This window comes from Acanthopagrus latus, chromosome 22 (genome assembly GCF_904848185.1).
Source record: "Acanthopagrus latus isolate v.2019 chromosome 22, fAcaLat1.1, whole genome shotgun sequence".
In the NCBI taxonomy this organism is placed as follows: Eukaryota; Metazoa; Chordata; class Actinopteri; order Spariformes; family Sparidae; genus Acanthopagrus; species Acanthopagrus latus.
Genome location: NC_051060.1, coordinates 14,840,323 through 14,861,433, shown reverse-complemented (window position 1 = coordinate 14,861,433; position 21,111 = coordinate 14,840,323). Strand labels below are relative to the sequence as shown.

The 21,111-nt window shown below is 40.7% G+C and overlaps 2 protein-coding genes across 4 annotated transcripts in view; one reads left to right on the top strand and one right to left on the bottom strand.

The window, feature by feature from the left end:
- Positions 1 to 67: 67 nt before the first annotated feature.
- Positions 68 to 3,356, bottom strand: stx11b.1 (syntaxin 11b, tandem duplicate 1). Its single transcript, XM_037087493.1, has 2 exons — positions 2,862 to 3,356; positions 68 to 1,872 (listed from the first exon to the last, which is right to left on the bottom strand). The coding sequence occupies exon 2, from the start codon at positions 1,863 to 1,865 to the stop codon at positions 969 to 971; it is 897 nt and encodes a 298-aa protein (XP_036943388.1). The 5' UTR covers positions 1,866 to 1,872; positions 2,862 to 3,356; the 3' UTR covers positions 68 to 968.
- A 2,352-nt stretch (positions 3,357 to 5,708) lies between these two features.
- Positions 5,709 to 21,111, top strand: part of mthfd1l (methylenetetrahydrofolate dehydrogenase (NADP+ dependent) 1 like) — a 36,845-nt gene continuing 21,442 nt past the window's right edge. For 2 of the 3 annotated variants that reach the window (XM_037087094.1, XM_037087092.1), the window contains exons 1-19: positions 5,709 to 6,097; positions 6,962 to 7,046; positions 7,157 to 7,207; positions 7,297 to 7,350; positions 8,093 to 8,217; positions 8,752 to 8,852; positions 10,018 to 10,154; positions 10,576 to 10,687; positions 10,882 to 10,949; positions 11,054 to 11,151; positions 11,351 to 11,524; positions 11,785 to 11,921; positions 12,467 to 12,513; positions 13,031 to 13,138; positions 13,931 to 14,005; positions 14,714 to 14,816; positions 16,378 to 16,454; positions 18,273 to 18,413; positions 19,374 to 19,442. In XM_037087094.1, the coding sequence (XP_036942989.1) occupies positions 5,862 to 6,097; positions 6,962 to 7,046; positions 7,157 to 7,207; positions 7,297 to 7,350; positions 8,093 to 8,217; positions 8,752 to 8,852; positions 10,018 to 10,154; positions 10,576 to 10,687; positions 10,882 to 10,949; positions 11,054 to 11,151; positions 11,351 to 11,524; positions 11,785 to 11,921; positions 12,467 to 12,513; positions 13,031 to 13,138; positions 13,931 to 14,005; positions 14,714 to 14,816; positions 16,378 to 16,454; positions 18,273 to 18,413; positions 19,374 to 19,442 (1,998 nt within the window). In that variant the 5' untranslated portion in view covers positions 5,709 to 5,861. Of the gene's footprint in view, positions 6,098 to 6,961; positions 7,047 to 7,156; positions 7,208 to 7,296; positions 7,351 to 7,639; positions 7,732 to 8,092; positions 8,218 to 8,751; positions 8,853 to 10,017; positions 10,155 to 10,575; positions 10,688 to 10,881; positions 10,950 to 11,053; positions 11,152 to 11,350; positions 11,525 to 11,784; positions 11,922 to 12,466; positions 12,514 to 13,030; positions 13,139 to 13,930; positions 14,006 to 14,713; positions 14,817 to 16,377; positions 16,455 to 18,272; positions 18,414 to 19,373; positions 19,443 to 21,111 lie in introns of those variants that run through there. The other variant, XM_037087095.1, reaches the window with a different exon arrangement.

Below are 21,111 nucleotides of genomic sequence, written 5' to 3'. Positions count from 1 at the left end.
ACCGGACACTTGACGGGTCTTTTGCTGTAAACGTCATGTTCAAACAAGAATAAATCGAGACTTGGGCTCATTTTTAATATAAGTCTTTATGTAATATACATGACACCATAGGAGAAAGGGAGACAACATAAAAGGTATTATACTTTTAAGTCATAAAATCACAGTTAAAAGTAACAGATTAGCATACATCACAGTACATCAAATGTAGGATTCCAGCATAACATTGAGACTGGCGAAGAATCCGATTAAAACTGCTGATACCCCTCAGTTACTGGGGTTGTCAGAAGAGATGTAAGAAAAAAGTGTAGAATAATAAAAGTGTTGTGCAATATGGGCAAAGAACGGTAAGAATTAATCCAACATTTTTCGCAATTTATACAATACAGCAAAACTGATCAATTTCTAAAACATTTGCTTTCAGCTCTACCTCTCAGAAATCCTTTTTTTTTTTTTTACCAGTATATTGAGGCATAGTAATAAATTATTCGACTTGAATGACTTGGGTTGGACACTTTGAGTAAGTTAAGGTAAGAAGTGCTTGATGTGATGACATTTCTGTGGGTTTTAATTCGTCTCATCTATCTCTCAGGAACCACTTCACATAGCACGCCTGCAATCGCAAGAACGTGACAGTCATCACATTTCGGCTTTTGATCAATCCCTCCCATGTGAAAAGTCAGCAGGCTATAAAAACAAGAAAAATATTTTTAAATACTATGCTATGTTTCAGGTCTGCATCACACCTCAGTCATGGAGGGATTCATTCTGGTTCAAGATACCCGTCTCAAACCTTTCATGCAAACATTACAAACATCAATCGATCGCTTGAATACAACTTTTAAATAATTTTACACGGCATTTTCTGTTTCTCAATCTCGACACAACAGCTTTAAACTACACTACTCTTTGTCTGGAAAGAACGTGACGTATTTTGCCGCCCTTCTGCCCTTTTCTGTATTCTACAGTAGTTAATCGACACATGGGAAACAGCTGCAAAACATCTTCCTAAAAGGGTTGTTGCTGACGTGACGTTTGGCCTTGCCAAGTTTGATGAGGACTACCTGTAGGTTCTCATCGGTTTTCTGAACGTTGCTTTGGATGGAGGTAATCATGGAGCCCTGCTCCTCCACCAGCAGAGCAATGTCCAGGAAAATCTCGTGGATGCCTTTGATACGGCTCTCCAGGTCCACCAGCTCTTGGTGACGTTTCTCGATCTGGGTCAGAGCTGATCGGGCTGTTTTACCCTCAGCCACAATGTTGTCGGTAAAGATGTTCCACTGGCCCTTCTCGATCATCTCCTCCACCTCCTCTCCTGTCACCCCACGTCCGACTATCTCCATTTGTCTCTGGATCTGGATTTTGCAGTTGTCCCGATGGCTCATCTCAGCCTCGTTATAGTCATACATGGCATCGCGGAAGCCGTTGCTGAGGCCAGCGTACTGGGTTCTGGCGATACGTGTGATGGCAGAATTCGAGCCGTGTTCTTCTTCCAGCTTGTGGGCTGTGCCTTCCATTTCCTGCAGTCGACTCAGCACACCCTCCGCCCGGGACTTTATATCCGCACCAATGGCGTTGGAGTCCCTTTTGATGGTGCTCATGGTGGTGACGCCGTGAAACATACGAGAGTTCTGCTCACGAAGCCTTTTGACGTCCAGGCGGATGAGCTGGACCTCTCGGTGGATTTCTTGCGACTGGTCGAAGACGTCCTCCAGAGCCGGGCTGTTGTCAAACACTACTGCTTCGTGCGGCAACTCGTCCTCCAGGTCCACGTTGCTGAAGGAGTCGGAGACAGAGGACTCTTCATCCTCCATCGGCTCCCCGTGGTTGCTGGACATCTCCTGCAGGTTGCTCAGTCTGTCTCTCATGGTTTGGCTGGAAAACATGAAATGGTTACAGATTGTTTCTCTGTCTGGGTATCTTTCCTCTCAGTGATGGCTAATCAGAGAACCGCCAGCAACAAAATCATTGACATCACATGGAATTTCAACTTTTCCTCAACATAGATCTTGATAAAAACAAAATGTAAAAACAGCCACCCATTAGAAACACACCCAGTGGCTCCATGCTTTCAGCTCTCACCCACCCAGCACCCGCCTAACAGGTTCTCCAAAGAATACTCGAAGGTGCTGCTCCTAACCAAACTAGTTCTTTTAACTTGTGATCTGTCTGATTTCTCAGTCCAGGCATCCACTTTGACTTTTAATCTTACTGAAGCATCAGATTTGACCAAAAAATTGTCGATCAGATACAGGAATATCTCGGATCTTGAGTCTGAGCAATACTGGAAAATAAAGCATTTCCACTGTGATATGATATAAGGAAGGTCGATGACGGTGAATAGAGGCCATTCGAAAAGTTTCTAAACTTAAGGAACTCATACCTGGTGTTGCTGTTGTCTTTCAGCTGGGAATAGCGGTGTTTATGTGTGAACAGAACCAGCCAGCCTTAAAATTTATTATCATGTGATCTGTTCCCCCCCCAACCTGCAACTGCTCAGCCACACGATTTAAAACATTTTCAAGGTAAATGGTAGCAGACTATGCTTACCTACAGGTAAATGTATGGTACAAATGGTAAACAATAAAACTGTGTACTTATTGTGATGACAACTTTAGAAGAAATCACAAATGTACGTTTTTCATGAATAAATCTAAACTGATTTTGTATCCAAATAACAACAACAACAACAAAAATGTATACACCCTGATAAGAAGCCATCACCACATCAGTCCCACATTGCATTGATAGGCCCCCCATCACTAACCAAGTCAATCATTTACAACACTATCAACCATTTTCGTGCATCGATGTGAGATGGAAATTAAAAAAAAAAACAACAAAAAAAAACAACAAAAACTTACCTGTTTTCCCTCCGATCTGCGCAGACATGAAACTTTACGCTCTTGTCAGGTGGTCGTGGTGCCACAGCGCCTGGCTGAGAGCAGAAACAAAGGGCCCTGCATGCGTAACGCAGCTATCTTTAGAGCCCAAACTGGTATTCGGCTGGAGTTTTTGTCAGGCAGCTGGGTTGCGCCGCGCCATAGGACTGAAGCTGATGATGTGACCTGAGGAATGAAGCCAGGTCGGTTTGGGCTTTGCAGTAAACGCTGCTTCTCAGGCGCGACAACTGGGTAGGACGAGGTGAGAGCAGCTGGCGTGTCCAGGCAAAAAGAGAGCCAATTTGTACTCGTAGGGTGGAATTACTGTTAGGAAATGTACAGGGAAGCTCCGAGGAAGGGTTTATTTGTGAGTTTTGATGTCAGTGATACCTGACAGACCTGGCACCGGTAGTATCAGGCCCATTTTCAAGGGTGAATTGACGTTGAGGATTTTCCCAGCCACGCCCAAATGACTCGCGTGTGCGTGCGTGTGAAGAGAGAGAGACAGACCAATGAGGTTTAACCAGCCTCACGTACTGTAGGTAATATATGTCTTCGATTAGATGATACAACAACATATGAGCCTCAATAGTATTGTTCAGCCGAAAAGGGGTTAAGGGTGGGAATTCAGCCCACAAACATTGGGATCATTGGGCAATGTTGTAAAAAAGCACCCCAAAGTCATACTTGAGTAAATGTGAAAACTTCATGCTGAAGCACAACTTTTGTAAAAGCGAAATTCAAGTAGACAAATAGCACTTGATTAAAGATCATGAAGTATCTGATATTAAATGTATCAAAAAGAATTCCATTAAAAAAAAAAAAATTAATCTACGATTTCTGTCGTATTGAATTCATTTATATGCAAATGTAATGATTTACGAAATCGATTCTGTCTGATTTCTTATTGAACAATGATATGAGACTCTGTTGGAGCAGAAACCAACAGACAAACCAATAATAATAATAATAATAATAATAATAATAATAATAATAATAAACTATCGAAAGTAAAGTGGTAGTAAGAGTAAATTATACACTGGCCTATTTAGGCTTTATACCACTGATGGAATGTAATTAAAAATATATGTATAATTTACTTTTACTTGAACTTTAGATACTGAATTACATTTATGGCCAGAAAATGACTAAAGGTACTACAGTACATCTAATATCAGATACTTTTTAAAAAAAAAAAAAAGTTTTTATTTTACTCTAATACTATTTGTATGGGTGACTTTCACTTTAACCAATGCAATATTTATACACAGTATATTTACTTGTACGCATGTATAACATTTGGATACTTTTACAACACTGCTGCACACTGATAATCTGCATTTTACGCTTATCAGAATCAATATTTTTATTATCAGATTGCAGATACAATCTACATCATCTACAAAATACCTAGTAACAAAAGTTATCAAACGAATGTAGCGGAGTAAAAAGTTCGATATCTGCTCTAAGATGGAGAGGAATGAGGGTATAAACGAGCAAAAAATGGAAACAATGAAGTAACCAAGTACTTAGAATTTGTACATAAAGGCGCATTCAAAGATTATCTAAAATATAGAGTTTTGACATTATGTCAAAAACATCTGTGTATTGCATTGCAAAGATATCTGCTGAAGTTAGCATGCTAACCACTTAGCCTCAGCCTGTCTTTTCTTACCACCTCGAGCTCCCTCTGAGCTAACTAGCTAACAGGAGCTACAGCTTAGCAGCTGTTACTCTGGTGGTGTGCTGCACTCTTTTTGTTTGTGACTCAGTACATTCACAGTACCTGAGTGAGTGTATTGATTTAGATTCCATCACTATCATTGGGCTAGTCTGCTTTGGTACTGGCAGGAATGCTGTGTAATGGCCCTTTGTCCCAAAGATTGGGACAGCAGCTGCACAAATCATGTTACAAAAATATTCTTTCAAAAATAATTGTCTGTTGAACTGCTCATTCGCATGCAGCATTTGTTTTAAGCGGGTCAAATCATTCTCAGAGCCGATGCTGAGGGACATCTGATTCTCATGTGATCTTGGTTGGACCCTCCAACTCAGACCTCCAGTCGATTCCTTCCCTTGGAATCTTGAATGCCTGCTCCACCACATTCTATCGATCCCAGTGTGACTGGTTTATTAACAGATTAATGACCACTTATGAGACTTCATGATCATCCAGAACATAATGGGGTATCAGCTGCATTGTTTCCAAAGAGATCTTTCATACATGCGGTTGAGACAGTCCAATGGTGAGCGGAGACTCAATTAAATCCCTAAATGTTAATTCTCCTCACATGCTGAAACGTGCAAATACAACCGTGTCTCTTTGTTTTATGTACTACGGGTCTACGGGTCATTGCCTTTTCATAGTCGGTGGATAGATCTTAGTCTGTGAGCCCACGTGGCCTGAACTGATCTCCTCCCCACTTTCTGTCAACACAGGCTGTGAAGGCGCATCCCCTCTTGTGGGGCTGTTGCTTTCACGTGTACCTCGGATTTACTAAATTCATGTTCAAGTCGGCGCAAATATTCCAGTGTCGCTGCTTCATAACAAACAAATATATAGATGCTTTGCCAAAAAATGACTCTATATTTTTGTGGTCTTTTGCTAAGCGAGCAGCAGACACTGAGTATGAATGCCAGAAAAGGAAATGGAGACACACACCGTACATTATGTATCTCCCATCAGAATTATGACTATTATGACCGTTTTTTTCGCGCTCCAAAATGTTGTTCAGCTTGTGTTATCTTACATCTTTATCTGTGGGAGAGGCCCAACCTCTTTAACACTTCAGGGTTATCCCGAACTCTGAATATTCAAATTTCCGACTGCCCCTGAAGACAGCGTAGCTCCATCACGACCCTAACGCCACCTCAACTTTCTTTATGTTCCTCCCGGAGGTTTAGTCCCTCGCTTACCATCGCAAGAGAATCAAGACGAGGAAACACGCCTAAGTAACTAAAAGAAAACTAAAAGAAGAGGCCATGAAGTTGTCTTTAGTTCGCAGTGCTTGTGGGAGCCTTAGGATCCATCCAGCCCGTCCAGGAAGCAAAGTTAGCGTGTTGTCGCGGAGATGCCCACCGGTTGGTCCTGCCAACAGCCGGCTGATTCTCCGGACGGCTAGCGCTACTTCCAGTGGCGGTGCCAGCACGAAAATAGCCGTCGACTTTGGGAAACAGTCCCAGAAGGATGAGGGGTTTGAATGCGACAGTTCTTTGAGGTAAGAAGAAAAAAAAGGCATACGTGGTCACACGTTACATAGGTATTGTTGTATTTGTTTTATTTTTGTATTTGAAATAAGTTACGGTCGAGTGTTAGCTTGTTTGCTAACATTATAAACGGTGGTCGGTACTTCCTGCCTCACCGGCGCGTTTGTGCCGTTGGTCTGCAGCCAGTTCTGCACGTGCCGTACGATATGATCAGAGGGCTCTCAGTCAGCTGATGTAACCTCTCTCCGTTGTTGCCAAACACACGGTGCTGAATTAACATCAGTTCGTGCGGGATACAGCTCTTATGCGTGATGCTGACAAGTCTTTATGTGTCTTTGCATCGCCAACGACTCTGTATGCGTGTGTTTGCAGAGATCTGCACGTTTTTATGCGATTTACATTCTATATCATTTACTGCGCATATGTTTTTTTTCTTTACTATAGACCATCATGCGAAAAAAAAATTATTAAAAGAATGATCCGAGATCGCTAGAGGAGGATTTGATTTCTCACTGTTTACATTTTGGACAAAATATAGGTCAGTGTGTTAACGCTATACATTATCACATTAGCCACGCCCATCCATTGTCACGTGTACAGCAAGGTGGCCAATGGATGCAACCACAAAACGTGTATACAATTCATTGTAGCAAATGTGGCCGAAAAAGCTCTCAAAATATATTTAAATAGTGGAAACCATGTCCCAGAAACACTGAATAAACATTTCCAAATCTCATCCACTTTTCTGATGGAGGTTTCTTTCCAAAAAGAATGGGGTGATGTTTGGCTTGAATGTATTTTAAAACTCTGTATGGAGCCCCAAATGGATAAATGGAATTGCTAACTAGTTTATTTATTATATTTTTTTCCTGCAGGGAAATTGTTCAGAGCGCCAAGGAGGAAATGGCAGCTCTGCACAGAAGAAATCCAGCATTACAACCAATGTTAGCCATTATACAGGTATCGCAACCTGCTTTGTCTTAGTTTGCGTTCGACTTATGACTTGTCTTTTTTCACTGAACCCATTGGAGTTTCCAGTGTCATCATGTCTGTTTGTGTTTGTTCCAAAGGTGGGTGAAGACGACAGCTTATTGGCGATCAATAAGAAAATGGCTGGAAGGGTAAATTTCTCTCTCACCATTCCTCTATGAGAATATTGCCTATTTTGCCCTTTCAAACTGCTCACACTCTCATGTCTGTATGTCCACAGATTGGCTTAAACATCACTCAGATTTGTCTGGCAAAAGAGTGCAGTGAAGATGAAGTAAGTGAAACTGGATCGAACATTTCGTTAGTAACATTTCCCTCAGCTCCTACCATCTCGTTATCTGGCAAGTCAGTGCATGAGATACTGTTCCTCTGGCTGTTTATCTGTGCACCACTTTGATTAAGGCGGTTGTGTAATCTCAAGGTATTCAGTGACTCACATAAGCTTCTCTGTCATTAAGTCTTACTTAACTATAAGTCAACATATATCTGCTGTTGCATGACTAAGTATTAAATTCGTAATTGATTTAGTCACTGCTTATGTTCCTTTTTTCCCTTTATGGCAGTTTCCAGCATTATGTAACTGGAACTAGGAAGCAGCTTCTCAGCTGTGGCTCCCTCTTCCCAGATGGAAGTCGACTCTTGAGCCAAATAGAAAGTAGGAAACCCTAGGAATAGCTCAGGCAATTCAGCTGACAGTGGATGATTTACATCACAATTCCAGGCCCAAATGACTCTGCTGTTCCACTGCTCTACTTTTACACATATTCCCATTCCTCTCACACCCTTTCTTTCCTCCTTTTTTATGCTCAGTCACCAGAGCTGAAATGTTAAATTTGATTGTGCATTTCTTGTTTCAGTCTATCCCTTGTTCTTAAGCAATACTGTTACCTCAAACAATCATACTCTGCCCTTATAAGTATGAAGGCTGTAGTTTCTGTAGACCATATTCAGACAGCACTCATACCAGAATGCCTGATGGTAAAAGTTTTTTTTTTTTTGTCTTTTTGTGTGTGTAGATTGTTGAGGAGCTGTTGAAGCTGAATGAAGACCCCAGGGTGCACGGCGTGTATCTCCACCTCCCCCCTGCTTCCCTCACTAGTCGAGTGCTGAACACACTCAAACCTGAGAAGGATGTAAACGGGTAAAAACCCTGCACCGACTAACCAGGATTTTTACATTTAAAATGTTGACATTTAAACAGAGAAACATGACATGTATTAGTGAACCTCTTTCAAGTTCTTGTACTGTACTAATTTACAATAGGTTGCCTCTCTTGATTGACGTGTATTCCCCTTCATTTGTCATCAGTATTCATTTCTGTGCAGCAGCAGTCAGCCAGGTATAAATGCTTTTCCTCACACGCTATGTCAGATTAGCCCAAATCAGAAAGGGCTGCGCAGAATTAAAGCAGCCTAAATGTAGAGTGTGTGCTTTCACTAGACAAGAGAAATGAGAAAAGTGGCAAGGCACCCTTCATAATTATAACAAATGGAAGGGCATGGGTTCAGCAGAGGATAACAAGTTACTATTTGTTAATTTTTACAAAATAACCATAATGCTGTGGCCATTAAAATGTGACTTTCTTCTAGGGAAAATAATGTATAACTTTTAAAAAATATAATATACATGTAATATTCATAAAAAAAAATATGTATCTGTTTTTGTCTTGTTATAGGGTATCAGATCTCAATATGGGCCGTCTGGTACGAGGAGATCTGAGCAAAGGTTTTGTGCCGCCCGTCGCCAGCGCTGTCCTGGATCTCTTGGAGAACCATGGTGAGTTTCAGAGAATGGAACTCAGTCTCATGTGCAGTAGTTGCATATTATTCTGAACTTTATATATAGCTGTACCTTCACCTCTGGAAGAACTCTGTTCTGAGACGTCACATTTTGAACGACACAGGTGTAGCAGAAACTAATATGTGTCTTTGATTACAGTATGGTTCAGTGGTAGCACGGGCTGAAAGTCAGTAGTTATGGTGACCCAGATCCTTCTTGTGACTAATTGTTTAGGATGTGTCTGTGTTTATCCAGCTGTGGCACTGAATTTATAGTATGAGTGGATAGTGCATTTACGCTAGAAAAATTTGTAATTTAAAAATAGTTGATACCTGAATGTGTCTTCTTCTAATTTCTTTGCAGTTAGTTTTCAAGAAATTAATACAGTTTACTATTTATTCAAGCATAATGCTGTACTATGATGTTAATGAATGTAAAGAAACAACCTTAAATGTAATACATTTGTATTTAGTATAAACACTCTGTGTGCATAAAACTTTATCAAAATGAGTATATCATAAAGAATTAGGACATAGTTTATGTGTGAAGAGTATTTTTTTTTTAATGGAGCTAAGTACAATTTTTGATCACGATGCAATCTCGAACTTTAAGCCAAGATTTTTACAGTTTGGGGAATCTGAAACCCCTGTGCTCCAAAAAGATTTTAGCACTGGGACACACCAGAAAAAAGCTGATTCCGGAGGCTTAGTCCTGAACATGAGACCATTTGAGACACATCTTAGGGTTCAGAAGGTAGGGGTCAGCTGCACATAGGGTCACAGCTATTCTGAGTGTTGGTCTTACAACTAGTAGAGACTCAACATGTGGGACAGTTTTTCAACACTCATGAAGTCTTGAAAGTGACGATTTGATGTCCATTTGTTGTAGTATATGGATGTACATTTCAAATTATAACGTTTATGTGCATTAAACAATGTACAACATATGTGATTTGCAGTTATGACTACAGTGTTGCACAAAGCTATTTTAAACACAATTCATGTGCAAAACCTTTTTCAGATTGTCAGCATTTTTATTATTGATCATAAACACTGGAATAAATGGACTCAACTATAACTGTAATTTGGACCACAATAGCCGTTAGGTTGCTCGTGCACGTAAGGTATTCATGAATTAACGGCTGCATTTAAACATTTTACAGATGCTCCTTTGGAAGGGAAAAATGCGCTGTTGGTTGGAGAAGACGCACCCCTTGGTGTGGCCGTGCAGTGCCTGATTGAAAGAAGTGGAATGGTGGCTCTCAGGAGTCACTGGCGGTCCAAGAGTTTACAGACACAGGTGAGTTCATGTGTGTATGATTTTTTTTTAATCATACTTCTAGTATTGCAAGTTTTATAAAATGATTCTTTACTAAAGCCATTATTTTTCAGCTGGACAGGCTTTACCCTCTTCTTATGCTCTCTCTATTAATTTGCACCTGTTATAGTATGTGTAGTTTTAGTGGCTGACCACATGGAGTCAGTTTCTGCTTTCCAAATGAAACGTCAAGTGATGTGAACTGTTGTAACATAGCTAACTAACTTTTTCCTGATCTGTCTGATTTATTGGTTCATTTGCTTGTCTGTCGTTCACATAAAAGGCATAACACACATTCTTCTAAACTTTCTGAGCTTCTCCACCTTTTTTGATTTTCTATGTTTACTTTTTCCTACACGTTCCTCTTTTTTAAATTCTTCCTCAATTTCTTGTCAATTCCAAGGTGATGCAGGCTGATGCTGTGGTCCTGTTGGGGGCAGGGAAAATGGATGTCCCACCTACTTGGGTTAGACCAGGGGCTGCTGTCATCCGCTGTGAGCCCACCCTGGAGACAGGTACAGTTGAATGTATTGTGATAGTCATCACAGTCTTTCTGCACACACTTGAGCTATATTACAAAAAAATGACACTTAACCTGACATTACATTCAGTCAGATTATAGCCAACAAAAAAGCGAGTTACCAGTGACTGACTATGTTGCATTTTCTTTACACAACATGAGCATTAATCCTCTTGTGTGTTGTTTTAGATGAACCTACCATTGAGATGTCCTCAAAGTCTGGATTCAGATACCTCACAGCAGCCTACAGATCACAGGTGCATCTCTTTGTCTCTGTCTCTGTTCTTGCCCCATTCGCTTACTATATTCTGGCTATTTTGTTCTTTATCTGGTTCTCTCTGTCTCTCCTTTTTTCTATTAGAATGTGGTACGTAGTTGTAGACGGTGGCTCCAGGAGCAGCAGTACCGACCCTGGCATCTGCGCAGCCTCAAATTGCAGCCCCTGACCCCTGTACCAAGGTATAGACAACTTTCTATGAGGGCTTGTTTAGAACTACACCTGCCTGGACCTAGGATTATTTTCTCATGTGATACAGTTCTCTAAGTTGCACCTATGTCACTTTTGAATGTTGTATGAATAGGGTTGATGGTGGTTTAACATTTATGTAACAGACAATTTCACATTTTTGATGCTTGAAAATGTTTCTGTGTTGGCCAGTGACATAGAGATTTCCCGAGCCCAGACACCTAAGCCAGTGGACCAGCTGGCAGAGGAGATCGGTTTGCTGCCAGAAGAGCTTGAAGCCTATGGCAGGAGCAAAGCTAAGGTCCGACTCTCCCTGTTAGACCGCCTCCACGCACAGCCTGATGGGAAATATGTGCTGGTTGCTGGGTAAGTGTGACCTACTGATTGACTGAAGTCTTTTTCTTGATTATAATATTCCCTTTGTTCCTTCTCATGCTTTAACTAGTGAAATAGAATAGTCACTGACATTACCTCAAGGCACAGAGTCTGATTTTCGTTTTGAACAATGATTTGCAGCTTATACATGTCAGCTCATTGGTTGTATGTGATTATGACATACACTTAGACCCATGGAAATAAATACAACATTTAAAATAAATGTATCTATTGTCTTCATCTTTGTCTAGAATAACACCCACCCCGCTGGGCGAGGGTAAAAGCACGGTGACCATTGGCCTGGTTCAGGCCCTGTCTGCCCACCTTAAGCTCAACTCCTTTGCCTGTCTCCGACAGCCTTCCCAGGGACCCACCTTTGGGGTTAAAGGTCTGCAATGAATATTTAGGTCCTTATACATATTGTGCTTAGCATAACCTGTCTGAAAAGTATGCTTTCACCTCTCAGTGTTCTCTGTTGTTTTTTAATACATGGTAAAACATTACTGTAATTTCTTATTCTGAAGATAATGATCCTAGAATTAATTTTTCTCTTAAACTTTTCAGTTTGGTAAACTATTCCAATGAATAATGACTTAACATTATTAAAGGAGATTTGTTTTCATACTGGAGAAGATGTCCAACTTTTTCAAATGGTAGATGTTATTTTGGAATGAATTTTTTTTCTCCCAATTGAAAACATTGAGTGGGATGTGGACATGGCCAGAGACGGCCGCCCAAACCAGCAGTTAGGAATGTATCAAGTAACTGTGTGATAAGCTGTCTTTGTCAGCGTGAGGCTAGCTTTTCATACCCCGCTACATTTTGTGTAGGGGTGGAGAAGTTCACTCAGAGTCCACCACACAGCATTCTTCCTTTGTGTGTCCAGGTCCTGTTTGTCTGTCTCTGACTGTGTTACCTCTTCTTTGCATCTAGGGGGAGCTGCAGGAGGGGGATATGCCCAGGTCATCCCCATGGAGGAGGTAAGAGTCACAGTCACTCTCAGTGCTCCCTAGCAGGACTAGAGCAGGCTTCAAAGACATAAAACATGCAGCGTGACGCTGGTTTCCATGAAAACACACAAATGCACATGCATACAACCCCTGGAGTTGTGGCATTATATTGCCTGTGACTAAAGGAACTGAAGGCAGGGAGGGATGGAGGGAGGGCAGAGGAACAGAGACCCACTGGCTTTGAAACAGCAGACATGTAGGTTTTCCCATACCAAAACACCATTTTATTTCCTTCTGCCATCAATTTTCTCATGTCACAGTGTTCCACTTTCCCCTTAAATCAACTGGCTCATGTCAAACAGAGATAATATGTGCCATAATATTTTTAAAGACCCATGAGAAGATTATTTTGTTGGAGGTTTTATTTCGACTGGGGCCATCCAAATCTAAGATGTGTTCAACAACATTACAGTAATGGTGCATTGATTTCCTCTCTCTGACACCCCTCTTTCTCTATTTCTCTGTTCGCTCAACTCTTGCCCTTCAGTTCAACCTCCATCTGACTGGTGACATTCATGCCATCACAGCAGCCAATAACCTGGTGGCGGCAGCCATCGATGCCAGGATGCTCCACGAGGCGACGCAATCAGACAAGGTGACCTTGTGACAATGACACATAGTAATGATTTATTCCAGCATGACCAAAACATGAAATTGATCTTTTGATGTGAATGCTAATGTAGTGACACTCCTGTTTTCCTGATTTTAAACAAATCTTCAAATGTGGTAATTTTTTGGTGTTTTTGTATTTTTAGATTCAGAAACTTGAGACTCTTGTCACTTTTAGATTGATTTAAACTCAAGGGTAATGGAAGAAGTCACTGCTAGCTGCAGCTGCTTCAACTTACTTACAAACACATGCCTAAATTATGCACTCTATTATGTAACGTTTTTTTTTGTTGTTGTACTTATTGCTGCTATTGTGGGTCACTGCTATTTGTCTGTCCTGGCTCAGTGTCACTAGATAAATTAAGATTTTATATATGCTGTTATTCTGTAGTAACCTTCTGAATTCCTTATTTCATAATTGCATAATTGTGTATTCTGGTTATTAATTGCAACATTGTTAATTAAAGTTGACATCTGTCAATGATTTGTTTTATAGCCCTGCTTTATGGTTCACCAAACATACCACAGACAATTAACCTCATTTTCTAGTGCAACGTTCCAAAGCATAAATCTCGGGTTCAAGAGACAAATGATATTAACCAATCTATGTAAGAGCATGCTTTTTATGTCAGTTACATTTAGCAAATCACCGTGCATTGTGTATTTGATGCGCTGCATTCTGCTCAAGAAAACATGATTATCCCCCAAGGTGCATTAAATGTCGTGTAAATTCATGTGCATGCATTTACTGTAATTGTTTTTGCCTGATTTCTGACAGGCCCTGTTCAGTAGACTGGTCCCCTCAGTGAATGGAGTCAGAAGATTTTCACCCATCCAAATCTCCAGGCTACATGTAAGTCTAAACACTGCAGTGCCCAGATCACTGGTGTCACCAAGAGACAAAATAATTGCTACATTGCTCTTTTTTAAAAAAAAAAAAAAAAAAGACATTTTGTCCACTAGGGGACATCAGTGAGCTTATTTAGAAATGTCCTTCTTCCCTTCTACCATGTCTCTCTAGATATTTGTTTATACCTCATGAAGCTCCTATCTGTTCATACGTCATGCAGTTTTATGAAGTGTAAATGGAGAATGCTTTGTATCAAGTCTCAACACATAAAATCCATATGGCAGATGTGGAGATGAGATGGAGAAGTTAAAACATAAGTCGACTCAATGATTGTCTGCACTGTTGGATGAAAGTGTCTTTGTGATGTTGAAAGGACTATAAAATATTTATTGGCCTTAATGGATGTGAGAGATAAAAAGTTGCGTGTGTTTATTCAACAGAGCACTTCCCAGTGAACCTTTTGAACCTGACCTTAGGTGATCATGGTGTAGTCATTTTGTCTGGATTTGTTTTTAAATGCTGGTATGATACTGTGTCAAGGACATGGTAAGAAAAGTATTGCCTCTTTTGTTTAAAACATAGAAATAGTCAGGTTAACAATTAATATCTAATAAATTGCTGTACCTAATGAACGTAACGTAAGCCAAAAACTTGAATCACTCCTCCAGAAACACTCTCAAATGATCAACCTCTCTCTTTTTTCCATCCCAGCGTCTAGGGATCAATAAAACAGACCCAGCATCTCTCACACCCAAGGAAATCAGCACCTTTGTGCGTCTTGACCTTGACCCTTCCAAGATCACCTGGCAGAGAGGTATCTATTGAAGTATAGCAGCTCACTCTGTACATTTAATCTGGTTCAGACCTTTCACTATTGACTATCGTTCATTTCCCTCATGGTTCAAAATTGTGTATGTTTCAATGCTTATGTTTTTTAAAACATCGTCTGTAAAATATAAGGTAGCGTGTTGCATTATTTACAAAAATGGTGAAGTTATATGGCATTGGCTATTTGTTTTCCCATTTACCCTTTATTCTGGAGAATTAATTGGTTGTGGAAATTTCTTGGAAACCCTGAGTATAAATTGCAGGAACAGACATTCTTGATCAGAATCAATGTCATGACTATCACACAAATCTATTCATTAAAATTGACATTTAGACAAACAGATAGACTTTGTGCCATGGCTAAACATTGTCACATGCAAACTTGACTTAGCCTGCAGCATTTTCTATTATTTGGCAGGGGTTTCAGGATCATCCTCCAAGGAAAAAAGCCATTTCACTTAATTTTTGGCAAGTATTATATCTTTGTTGGAAAAAAGCTAGAGCAGATAATACATGAACAACACACAAAGAGTTGTTAAAAAAAGATCACTGGGACCAACTACAGCCATTGGATCTGGAAAACTTCATTTAATTAGTTTTGATTACATCCACATTGATTTTACATTAATTTATCTTTGGTGGTGCCCAAAATGGCTTAAGTGTTGCACCAAAACCCTAAAATTGTAGTTAATCCCTGGATGGATTTTATACTTTCTAAACTGAGTCTTCACTGCAGTATATGTGGGTATTGTTGTCAGTGAACAATGTCTTGAAACAGCTCCCTCTGGCCTTTTTGTTCATATTGAATTACCACATCTTGTGTGAAAGTGTCGCATTTGTCAGTCCCAGGATAATAAATGTAAGTCTGGTCGGAGGGGGAATGGCTACCTCAGTGGTGGATGTGTTGGTTTAAAGTTGTCAGTGAGAACAACCAGCCGGGTGCTGCCATGACTGATGTGGTATTTACTCCAGTGGCTCCGGAGGGCATTCTTAAAAGACGAGCCCTGGAGATTAAAAACACATTTACCACCTAGAGTTCCATGGGTGTGACTGTGCGTCTGTGTGTTCACAAAACAAACTGTTTTTTTTTTCACATTCCCTTAAATTACAAAACCAACACACGGATAATGTTAGACGTGATTTTCTGCTTGTAATGAAAGTATAACCGCAGTTCCTAGCCACGTTATCAGAGAATAGGCAAAGTGCTGAGTGAAGAAACTTAAAATGGCTAATCCCTCGTAGCATAAGCACTGTGTTAACACCTACTCACAGTAATGGATAGGAATCTCTCTTCTTGTCATTTATTGGGTTTTGTTTGTGTGAAAGCCTGTGGACGTGCATTTGATTATATTTAACAAGTGTGGAAATGGACTTTTACAGCCTGCCAGGTGCAGGCTGTGAGGACATGAATATTTTGAGTGTCTGTTACCAAATTAAGTTGTATTTATTCCCTTCTTTGTCATCAATGCCAGTTTTCATCCTCAAAGCAGTAGATCCTATGAGAAATTTTTGCAGGAAATTAAACTCTCATCATCTTCATTTTTCAGTTCTTGACACAAATGACCGTTTCTTGAGGAAGATCACAGTAGGACAGGCAAGCACAGAAAAAGGACAGATCCGAGAGGTATGCAGCATTCACACCTTCGCAATCCTGACTAATCTGATTAGATGTCAATCTTTGAAAACATTTTCACCATCTGGCTCTGTTTGTGTATTTTTACAATAACCAGAATATTTATTGGTGTGGGATTTTGGTATCCATTAATCTTAATATGTTCCATTCCAGTTCCTTTTCCAGTTTAAATATTTTCTCATTCGAAAACACAGTAACACAGAATTACAAACAGTGATTTCATGGCAGGGTTTCCTGCACACATATTAAGTCATACATAAAGATTCTTTAATGTATGTCTAACATGTTTTTACTGAAAAAACAACATCATAAAAAAAAAATCCAGAAATATGAATACCCAAATATTCCACAAGTTTAATCCCTCTGCACAAGGTGTGCCCTGTGTTAGCTACTGTAAAGTCCATTCTCAAAGTTTTTTTTTCGGGTTTCTAAATGACAATTTAGTTTGCTGAAAGTTGGACCAGGATTAGCTTCCAAACTATCTGTGACATCACAAATCATGCTCATAGGCCAGCCTCTGACAATCTTTGTTTCTTTTTTAAAGATTTTGCATCTTTCAGCAATGAATGTGAAAATGGCCCTCCTGTGTCAAACTCTGCACACAGATCATTCTACACTAAACTGAAACATTCAACTGTAGAAAAAAGAATTATAACACGTTTTTGACCAGAGGGGGACTTTAAGTTGGCATCAGATGCCTGCGTTTTTAAGTAGTCAAAAGAGACTGTATAAAATGTTCCCATGCACACTCACAGACACTCCCCTCTGCCCATGATAAAGCCCAGATGTATTTCCCCGATATATCTGTGGTAATGACAGCTAAACGAAATCCTGTAAATAAACACTCCACCTCAATGGGAAGCAAGCAGGCCTAAGTGAAAGCAAATGTTTAAAGAAGGGAGAAAAATGACCCACCCATCCTCACACACACACACACACACACACACACACACACGGGCACACACACATACACATATACTAACACACACCTGAATCAGCCTATGAGCTAGTTCAGCATATGCTTACATTTACAGCCATCAGTTCATCCATTCTGTTTCCCTTTCCTTTGCTCTGTCCTCCACCTTCCTCCAGTGCTGGATACACTATAGCCCCTCAGGGTGTTACCACTGGGAGTGGGAATTGAAATGTGTTCCTTGGTGGATTGATGTGGTTTAAGTTATGTTTCTTTTTTCCCTTTTTTTTTGGTGAAGTGGAATAGAGGTTACTTCCCATATTCTTCCCTGTGGATAACTCTCGGTCACTTATTTTCTCTAGTTTCATCTCTTTTTTTTCCCTTCGAGTTCGACGTAAATGTAACATCAAAAATGAGTCTAACATGTTTGAAGTTAAATCGATTCCCCCAAATCATCGTTCCTGAACTAGGACATGTCCATGAAACTTTTATCTCCTTCCCCATGTGAAAAAGCTGATGACTGTCGTGCCTAGATAATCTCCTGTCTGCCAGCGACGGTGGAAAGTTGCCCGTTTTCTTCCCACGCTGTTGTCTTGAGATGCATTCAGGGATGAGACATTTCATTCACTCTCAAAAACTGTCATCCTTCACAGGGCAGTCAAATGTATTTTAGTGTGAAAATGTAAACATCTCACTTTGATTCATAGCTGCAAACTTCTGCAGGATTTCACACAATAACAACCATGAAACTACAGAATTTACGCCTGTCTATTTCATGGTTTGTGAAAGGATATGAGTGTTTTCAGATCCACCAGCTGCGGGCCACTGAACAAATACTTCAAATTGTTGCCCTTGTGGTTTACATTGTGTATGATTTTCTGTTTCTCACATTCCAGACGGGGTTTGACATTGCAGTGGCCAGCGAGATCATGGCCATCCTGGCTCTGGCAGACAGCCTGGAAGACATGAAAAACAGACTGGCGCGCATGGTGGTGGGGACCAGCCGCTCTGGAGAGCCCGTCACCGCAGAGGACCTGGTGTGTTACTGTGTGGTCTTTGCATTCAGAGAGTGCAGGAATTTAAAACATGACAATCTCACTGTTGGCCTTTCGTCACTATATCTCAGAATCTCTACACTGAAAGTATTGGGTCAGCTCTATTGTTCACCCTCTCAGACTTTATCTGATGAAGTGGGAAAGTTAGATGTGTGCATGTATTGAACTGAACATTTTTGGCAATGTGTATTGCTGGCGTGGATGTTTCCAACACAGGTAGTAAAGAGTATTTTGAAATTTGACTGACCATAACAGCCAATTAAATCCCATTTTTTTTAGTAAAACAGCAATGTAAACACACTACAGTTTTAATTTGTTATGAAACAGTCTCAGTTTGATACTGATGCCTCTATATGACCTATAAAAGCAAACAAGAGTATAAGTGAGAAGATTTGGTTATTTGTATATAGTTATCATGCTACTTTCTGTCATAATTGCATCTTAGAAATTTCTAAGACTTCCCCTCAACAAAACAACACGTCTCATCTAGGTGTAACCCGCGTTTGCGATGTAAAGCAGAGTTTTCGCGCCTCTCGCCAGACTCCTCTGTGGGGTCAGCTGGCTCTGGTTTCCTGCAGGAGGCTGTGGCCTGTGTTGTTTCAGAGCCGTAGAGGAGGATCCCCTGTAAAGTTACATTAGTCTTTCTGATTAGCTTGGTTGCAGAAACATCACCACGCCTCACAGCCAGCCACAGCGGGAATATAGGGTATGGCTGAGTGTGGACTAATGTGTGTTCATATTGCTGACAAAGACTGTTCACAAAAGTAAGAGTTTAAGCGTGAAAGACAGACACCTACAAATGGCCTGCACTGCCATTCATCATGTGATACATAAATATCAGTTGTTTGTATTAGTGAGGTTAAAGGTTTTTCTGAATCGCTACGAACTGTTCTTGTCTCCAACTAACGCCCACATATTTCTGTCTTCCTTCCTTCCTCGCAGGGTGTGAGCGGAGCTCTGGCAGTGTTAATGAAAGATGCCATCAAGCCCACGTTGATGCAGACCCTCGAGGTGAGACACCCACATAACCCCACTTTAATAGTCATTACCCTGCTCAACTGAGCGTCTTCTGGTGAATATCTTGTAGAATAAGTAGGTTTACAGTCCACAGAGACATTGAGAGTGTGCACTAGACCTACCTCCACTACCTCTGCTGTCAGAGGAAAGAAAGAAAGAGAGTGCTCCACTGAGAGCTTTTAAGAAAAGGATGATGGATGGACCTTTTCCTCCTGTGGCTCTTTATCTTAATAGCAGTGTGTAGATGGACAGGTGGAGCTCTCAGACAGGAGGCCAGCCCGTCCAGGTTCATACTGTCCTAAGGAAACATTTTAATTTGACGACTGGTGTGGCGATTAGTCCCATAACTCTGCAGCTCACAACATCTGGCTTTCATTTTACTGCTGAGACATTACAGTGAGATGAATCACACAAGGCACTGAAACAATTCTTGCATATGCACAAACACACACACACACACACATATATATACACACACACACACACACACACACACACACACACACACACACACACACACACACACACACACACACACACACACATATATATGTATACCACCAGTGACCTCAAACTGTCCTTGTGCTAGAGGAAAGAATACAAGCCCTTAAGGTGATGGATGGAGAAATGAAGAGGATTCAGAGGTTTAATGGACCGAATGAACATATATCCTTGATCTTTAGCCTTTTCTGGTACAGCCAAAAACCACTTGAAAGAAGCACCAAATTTATGGAACAACGGCCCATTAAATAAGTTATCCACCAAAGGATGAGCATGTAAAGAGGGAAAAAAAAGACCTTCATATGTACAAGCACTGGTATCACTTCCGGTGCTCATTTGTGTCAGTATGCATAAAGTGATTTAATGCAGATGCTTCTAAGAATTTTGGAGTGCTTGGGGGTTCATTCTGGCGTCAAGGCTTTGTGTTGGAATCAGCAAAAGTTTTGCTGAAAAAGCTCAGTGTATTTTTCTGTTAGATTGATTTAAGTCATTAGAGTTTACACAGTGTTAACAATCATGCATCTGCTAACAGCTTTGTGTTTTTGTTGTAGGGCTATTTTTCGTCTGTTTGTTCTTTGTTGGTTTTGAACAGAAAGCTTGATTACATGGCTCTTGGGTGGGGAAAATAAACACAGACTGGGTATAGTGGGGGTGGAGTGTAGCATGCAGCAGGGATTTGGTTACTTTCTGTTTTTTTGGAGGAAACTTTGCGGGTCCTGTTGTGTGAAACCGTTTCCTGTGTGGGTTTCCTGTGATTCTGGTCAGGGAACTGGTATTGGGACTGACCGGGCCTCAGAGCTCCATGAGAATTTTCCATCAAGCTTGACTGCCCGTGCCCTTTATGCCCTTTTCGCTTGTGTTTTGAACGCAGACGTGAGAATAGAGTTGGCATGTGGAAGCAAGTGTGTGTGTGTGTTCCAGCGTGTTGTTTCAGATGGGGCAGGGTTTGGAGGAGACGCAGCACAAGAGGAAAAGGGATAGTTTTTGAACCCCTGTGTACGTGTCTGTTAAGCAGACCTCAGTCATTCTGTGCGTTTTTCTAACATCCTGTCTACGTGGAGTTCCACCAAACTGACTGCTTGTATCGTTCCCAGAGAGAGGCAGCAGACAATAGCATAGACAATTGGACATGAGTCTTCAAGCTCTAAGGTTTTAATTCCTT